Source organism: Anguilla anguilla, chromosome 15, assembly GCF_013347855.1.
Source record: "Anguilla anguilla isolate fAngAng1 chromosome 15, fAngAng1.pri, whole genome shotgun sequence".
NCBI classification, from domain to species: domain Eukaryota; kingdom Metazoa; phylum Chordata; class Actinopteri; order Anguilliformes; family Anguillidae; genus Anguilla; species Anguilla anguilla.
The window spans coordinates 12382662-12390529 of record NC_049215.1 but is presented as its reverse complement, the minus strand read 5'-3'; the positions used below and the strand labels follow the sequence as shown (position 1 = coordinate 12390529).

Sequence of the window (7868 nt, the reverse complement as noted above, 5' to 3'; positions counted from 1 at the left end):
ATTCAACATTGGAAGCCATTAGGTTGTTGTTCAATTTAATGTGAGAAACGTACCAGTCATTTTAAAGATGTTATTTGTTAAAGCAAATAACAATATCAGCGTACGAGTCCCTTTGGTCTTGATGTTTCCATTCTCCTTCTGTTATGGAAGATGCAATTTGAGCTATAGTAATTCATTTCCTACATGCACACTTTCTAGTATCAGCATTTCTGATTAACAAAGCAATAGTTCCTTCAGCACACCCTGAAAGATCATTGAATTGTAATTGCCGGCTTTTCCAAAGTCAAAAGCCGCAAAATGTATGTGCGCATGCATGCGTGAGTGTGTGTGCATTCATAGTGTCGGAGCCATTTTTTGGGGGGATTTTATATATTTGCAGTTTGCTATTCATTTAGTCAAATTTATGATTGTGTTTGTTAGGACTTTCATGTTTACTTTTATTCAGAAATTTTGAAAGTTCTGTGGATTCACTGGGATCCTGCAATTGAATGCACCTGTATATAAATGAGAGAATGAGAGGTTTGTAGGTTGGTTGGGAGTGGGGAAAGCATACAGTTTTCAACAACACAAACAACACACATACAAACAAATACAGACACACTTATGTTGGACGCAATTTCCCGTTTGTTTTGTAAGTTTTATTTTTCGTTCAATAAATCATGCAAAACCGAGAACCTTGGAGTCCATGGATGGACAGAAAGCATTGAACACTCAAACTGCGGGAAATCCTTAAAACCGCTGGTTATAAAAAAAAATGTAGTATTTCAGCAAACAGCAGGTGTGGCTTCTGATCAAACGCACGTTTACGGTATTTAAACGCGCTCTGGTGACAGTGTTGTTCCTCAGCTATCAGAACGCCCTCGCTTCACCCTGCGAGGTCACCGGTCTAGTGGTCGCAGCCCAGCATCTCCACGGAGGTCTTGTGAGGTTCTGGCTGGATGCGACTGAGAGCCAGGAGCGCGGGGGTTTCGTAATGGAAGTACACCGGCCCCACAAACACTTTGACCCCGTCAGGGCCGCACAAGGCTGCGTCTATCTTGGGGAAAGGCAGCAGAGACTCCTTTGTCACGGTGCGAGGCGTGGCCAACAAGTCGATGTCTAGCATCTTTTTCCCTGGAGGAAGAGACATGGGGGGCATTGTGGCGTTTTTGAGACCATAGCCAAAGAGAGTGAGCACATTCGAATGCCACAGGCAGGCACAGGTAAGCAGGTAGGACAGGTGAGCGTAAATGAGCGTGCGTACCTTGAATTACGTGAACCGTGGATTCGGCTCCGCACACGAAGGAAGAATCAATGGGGCCCTCGATTCCCAGTTCCTCTTTCACAGTTTTGGGGTACCCTTCTATGAGCGTGTAGGTCGCTCCGGTTTTAAAGATGTACACCTGGTCACCCTGGAACATGCAAAAATGTGAGAACTGTATCAAAATCACAATTCATCATAATCAACCCTTGTGGAGATTAAATATGCTGCAATATATCAAAATGAAATAATGAATCATCAAGACGCTGCAACACTTCACAATAAATTTCCAAATATAAAATCCTTACCACAGTACTTCAAATATTGCGATACAGGTATTTACAGGTAAATATACAGTGGTTAAATATATTAATGTTTTCCTAAATGTATTTTCCTTACATAATGGTGTATTCCATAACCAGAAGGATAAGGTTTAGGGGACAGTCCTATTTAACATGTTTTTGCACACTACCCCCTTCCTCAGTGGTGTGCCCTCATTCTCTAGGGCACCACCACTGTGATCTGAGGCTCACTTCCCTGATCATTATCCCACTGACACCCTGTTATGGAAACTGAATGTGGTTGTTGTTCCATTATAGTGCACACAATCTGTCCCCTAACACAGCTCACCTGTACACCCACACTGTCCCCTAACACAGCTCACCTGTACACCCACACTGTCCCCTAACACAGCTCACCTGTACACCCACACTGTCCCCTAACACAGCTCACCTGTACACCCACACTGTCCCCTAACACAGCTCACCTGTACACCCACACTGTCCCCTAACACAGCTCACCTGTACACCCACACTGTCCCATAACACAGCTCACCTGTACACCCATTCTGCCCCCTAACACAGCTCACCTGTACACCCATTCTGCCCCCTAACACAGCTCACCTTGATCATGTAGAGTTTATCTTTGTAGGAGAACACAGAATCCAGGTCGCTGGCCAGGTGCTTCCAGAGGTGGGTGATGGGGAAGGTGTGCCAGCCGTCCCGCTTGGTGTCCAAACGCATGTAGAATTGGCCTGAGAGACGCGTGCATTCAGTTACACCAACACATACTTACCGCTGAACACACACAGCTGTGTGTGTGTGAGTGTGTGTGCCTGCGTGTGTGTGAGAGAGAGAGACTACACACCCCTGAAAGCGTAGGCCTTTCCCAGGTCATCCACAGTGATGGCATCTAGACGCCCATTGCTGCAGCGATCCCTGTCTGTGTCATTACCCCCATGGCCTACGGTGCAACAGCAGGGTGGTTTCCACAGGTTAGGCCACTTAATAAAAGCAATCAGTGGGCTCACATTCACAATAGCTTTCTGTTCACTGGGCTGAATGCACGGTCACTTACCGAAATTGGGGCACTTCATGAAGTAGCTGCGGGCGTCTTTGGGGTAATCCCCTGTCACAGCCCCGGTGACCGGGTGGAACTTGGTGAACTGGTGCCCATGGAAACAGTAGTAGCGCTCGAGCCAGCGGTAGGCAGCCGTGCAGTTGGGGAGTTGATCCCAGTGTTTCATCTTAATTGTTCGGGTTTTAATGTCAAAGTGGTAGTTGTTATCACCTTGGAAACAAAAACAAAAACCAGTCAGTGCAACTTCAGAAGCTTCAGACTTCAGGTGCACCTCCCCTCCAGACCAGCCGTGCATTCCCTCCATAATGGAGGAAGACAGGGCCACTAGGGCTGCTGGAACATTTCCCTCACTGTGCTTACTACTCACCCAGGCTATTAGCCAGGGGAAATGAACCATCCATCCTCAATCATAAAAGTGCAATTTGCATTTTTTCAGGCGTTCTGTCATGTTATGTGGTGTGACTGCCAGGGCATTGCAGTGCAGTTGCTAGGGCATTGCCGTATGGTTACTGGGGTGTCGCAGTGTGGTTGCTGGGGATTTTGTCATGCGGTTGCTGGTATGTTGCAGTGTGGTTGCCACGGTGTCGTAGTGTGGTCGCCGGGGTTTTGCCCTGTGGTTGCTGGCATGTTGCATTGTGGTTGCCGGGGTAACGCATGTGGTTGCTGGGGCATACCCTTGAAGAAAAGCACAGAGTCGGTGGTGCACTCGCCCTTGGGACACTCCACTGCAGCATCCAGGTGGGTTGGAACCCCAGGAAACACCTCCTTGATGTCCTTGGGAAAGCCCTCCTCCAAAGAGTGGTTGTAGTAGCTGAAGACCTTGTCATCCTACAGTGTGATTGGACAGAAGTCAGGTTTCATGGGCATTTGACAAAGACACCAGGGTTAACACCCCTACTCTTTTAAAAAGTGGCATTTGGGATGACCACAGGATGGCCAGGAGGAGAATTTGCCCATATTTCCCATCAGCGTCGCCCATCCAAGTACAAACTAAGCCCATAGCTCCTCACAGTACCTTCAGCAGTTTGACCAGAGAGCAGTGCCGGGAGGTACGGCTGCAGGCACTGGCAAAGCATAAAGTGAAAGAGTGAACGCCGCTAATGTTGTTAGCGCAGTGGGAGCCTGGCGGTACCTGGAAGAAGAAGATGTGGTCGTGTGGCTCGGACCCGTCCTCGTGGTGCATGCGGAAGGCGGCGTCTACGTGGCCCAGGTGGTGACTGTCATCGATTTCCTGGAAAGAGCTGTTCAGGAGCTGGGATGGGCCATGGAAGCCCCTCCACAACCGGTCACCTGGAACAGACCTGGGATCAGTCGTACTCCAGCTAGCATTCTATGGTCTGCATTCAGGAGAGAGCTGGAATCAGCAGTACTCCAGCTAGCATTCTATGGTCTGCATTCAGGAGAGAGCTGGAATCAGCAGCACTCCAGCTAGCATTCTATGGTCTGCATTCAGGAGAGCTGGGATGAGTAGTACTCCAGCTAGCATTCTATGGTCTGCATTCAGGAGAGAGCTGGGATCAGCAGCACTCCAGTTATCATTCTATGGTCTGCATTAAGGAGAGAGCTGGGATCAGTTGTACTCCAGCTAGCAGTCTATGGTCTGCATCAAGGAGAGAGCTGTGTTCAGTCGCACTCCAGCTAGCATTCTATGGTCTGCATTCAGGAGAGAGCTGGAAGCACACTCCAGCTAGCATTCTATGGTCTGCATTCAGGAGGGAGCTGGGTTCAGTCGCACTCCAGCTACTAGATTTTTTATTTTTCCTTCACTTTGGCTCAAGGTTCATTTTCATTAACACAGACTGCATGGAAAATAGCTAAATTAACTTGCCAATACATGTTTGTGAAGGAAATATAAAACAAAGAACAACACAAAATACTGATTGAATCTAGGTTTTAGGCTCTTAAAATAGCTAAAATCATCTTGTAATACTAATACAGAATGACACAAGGCTAGCAACCTTCTCCATGTATACATAATCTCTTACAGACTGAAACTGTTCCTACAGCTTTGTGCCAGTGTTGGTTACTCAGTTCACACACTGATATAAACCGGCATAATTATATATTTTTTTAATGCCTGAACTGTACACAAATTCCACCATTGCACATAGCAGAACTATAAACCAAATAAGCAGGCATGTATCAACAGGCAACAGTGGAGTGGAGGATAGGAATGTGGTTACCTTTGAAGAAGAAGGTGATGCCCTTCTCATCAGGACTTATGGCATCAAACTCGATCCCCTCACAGCGATCCAGGACGTCATCCTCTTGGTGAGGTGTTGGGGCGTGGTCCTTGTGGTGATCTGGCAGGCCCAATCAGATTTCAGATAAGCCACTGACCCCATTTTATTTCACATTAATCTTTCATCTTCTATCACAAATGCATCAAATGTTGGAGGCTAACAATTGTCCAGCAGTGGAAAGAACACTAGGGCCATAATCTGGAGAAAAAGTCTAATGACACTAAAGGTGTTTAAGCACTGAATAGTACCAATGTATTTTTATTCAAAATTTTCATTTAAAATGAATCTTTTTTTAAATGAGCTTGACAATTGAGAAGGAAAAAAAGCTTGAAGTGAGTGACATGAGATGTGTGTGTGTGTGTGTGTGTCTGTGATGTACCACCCTGTTTTCAGTCTCACCTTTCATTGAGCCATGATGCCTGTGTGGAGAGAGAGATTTAGAAATTATTACAGCAGCAAGAAGTGTCACTTCACACACGTTTCATATTTACACATCTTTTTAGCTGCTATCGTACAGTACAGCCCTGGTGCTGTAAGCTTGTTCTAAAAGCTACACTTGCGGTTACATTTACAAAAGAGCAAATGATGTTATTAATAATGGGTTGTAACCCACACTGTAAAACATGTTGAGTACATGACTGCTTTTAAGGGATAAAATAATAAACAGCTAAACTAATCAGAGAAACATGAGTGTCAAAAGGAAGATACAAGGCAGAGAGAGATTGTAATTTAGAGACTTACTATTTAGGCAAATAAAGGTTATTGAACAGGTTATTGAATTGATATAAAGGTACTGTGGAGGCAGATTGTTATACCCATGGCTAGGGGGTACAGTTTTATGTATATAGCCAGGGTACCACCCCAGTGAAAAGTGTTGTACCTTTTTAGGCACTTTTTGTACCTTTTTTTCTGAGAGTGATTGAGCTGAACTGAACAGTGAAGACAGCACAAGAAATAGATAGCACAAGAAAGAGAAAGGCAGACAGAGAGAGAAGGAAGGAGATGAATTGATTCAAAATGCTGCTGCCTGACTTGCCTTCAACCTTCCTTAGTTCTCTCATGTCACTCCCCTGCAGATGGTCACTCCACTGTCTACCGGCCATGTGTTCATGGCTATGAATAACTGTTATGAGTATTGTACCTTATCGGACCTGTGTTTTGTAGTTGTTCCAATGACCTGCGGTATGCACTTATTGTACGTCGCTTTGGATAAAAGCGTCTGCCAAATAAATGTAATGCAATGTAATGGAGAGAGGTAGAGAGCAGGAGAGAGGGTAAGAGGGTGTAAGAACTTAAAGCAGAGACCGAGGGAAAGAGCAGGGTTGTCGTAGCAGAGAAGCAGTGAGCGGCATGCTGGGTACTCACGAGGGGGCGCCCTGGCTCAAAGCCAGGGCCAGACACAGGCACAGCGAGACGGAGAGCGGTCGCATGGTGAGCCGTCCAGGGGCCAGATTCTGTGCTGAACGGAGCAGGGGATGGGCTTTATACTGGAGCTGTGAGTGGGACGTCCTGTTAGGGTGCAGAGGGATTGCACCCACACAGTGTACACAGATTAGAGCAAATACACCCGTGTACAGGAATAATCAAACTCAAAGCCGCTGTCCACCAAGGAAATGCCATGAAATGACAGCTCATCTGCATTCCATGAAGAAATTCAGGTTTTTCCCATTAGCAAAGCCAGCAGGACAGAAAGCATTGGCTACTTTCAGTGGCCATTCAGTGGCATTGTGCCCACCATTTCCCAGCAACTCACCTGGTGTGTGGTCTAAAAGTTGTGCAACAAAGAAACACTTTGATGCATTACCACAGCATGCTGGCGGCCATTGTTTTCTGCAACAGGCACATATCCCCCTAGCAGCACCTGAGAGGACTGGATATAGAAATATAGAAAAAAGAGAAATATCCAGCAGCTTCATCATCATCATCATCATTCCTGTCATAATTAGGTTTATCCATGTGGCACCAATTACATTAACTAGTCAAAGAGCTTCTCACTACATCACCATGGATAAAATCTACAGATTGGTCCTACACATGAATTACTGGCCTCAGTTTGCTGGCTCAGGAGAAATGCACAAAGCACAGAGTATATACTTGAAGAGCATTTCGCCAGCTTGGTCAATGTTGTTATCAACTTCAACAATGTGTCCACTCGTGTTTACTAACTGATGACTCGGTGCAGTGACCGAGTAATGTAATGTCATTCTACTGACCATGAACTGCTTGAGCAACAAGGGGCTTATTTACTTTTATATTTGAGTACAGGGATAACTCCAGGTCTGAAAGTTCAGATCACAGATAAGCCTCTCTGCTGTTCCTTTGGACAAAGCTTCATACAAACATCAATGTTAATTAATACACAGGTCATCTCGCTAAATGTGAAGCCACAGTTCAGATGTGTTTGTCCACCTCTCTGGAATTCCACGTTTGAGCAATATTTGATTGTTGCTTACTGATTGCTTAAAAAGGCTCATATGGCAACAAATCTTACATACTGTGACCTCTCAACAGTTGTGACAACTATTTTAACAGGCAGGCTCTTGGGAACACATTTATACTTAGATACATTTTAAATATGTTAAAATTACAACAACAAAAAAAAGTTTGGAAATCAGAAGACTGCAGCCAGCTCATTTCCAGTTAGGGCATCTATATTTGATTTTTGGCCAAACTGAATGGAGAACACTAACAAGAAGACAACAAATGCCACATCTGACTGGAGAACAAAAAATGCTGAGTTCATGCTGGCGCCACAGTACAACAGTCGCCCTCTGCTGGTGGCATGTTATGCTTGCACTCAGTCTTTCAGTGGGACAGGCAGAATCATCATATTAGGAGCAGGCGGAACCTCCAGGGTGCTTTCCCTGGAATTCTGCCAGTACAACGCGTGAGCATCGGCCTGGCCTGGCAGGGTACACCGGGGCATTGGGTCACACCCTAATGACATACAGCACAAAGTGTTCGGCACTTTCCAGGATTTCCCACCAAAATAATTAGTGACCGCAACTTCTCAATCTTTACAAATA

The 7868-nt window shown here is 45.6% G+C and overlaps 1 protein-coding gene across 1 annotated transcript; it reads right to left on the bottom strand.

Annotated features, from left to right (window-relative positions):
* Positions 1 to 606: 606 nt before the first annotated feature.
* Positions 607 to 6348, bottom strand: LOC118214248 (hemopexin-like). The gene is made up of 10 exons (XM_035394057.1): positions 6208 to 6348; positions 5242 to 5261; positions 4783 to 4902; positions 3732 to 3889; positions 3274 to 3427; positions 2597 to 2809; positions 2387 to 2482; positions 2143 to 2273; positions 1244 to 1391; positions 607 to 1113 (listed from the first exon to the last, which is right to left on the bottom strand). The coding sequence occupies exons 1-10, from the start codon at positions 6270 to 6272 to the stop codon at positions 887 to 889; spliced, it is 1332 nt and encodes a 443-aa protein (XP_035249948.1). The 5' UTR covers positions 6273 to 6348; the 3' UTR covers positions 607 to 886.
* Between the last annotated feature and the right edge of the window lie 1520 nt (positions 6349 to 7868).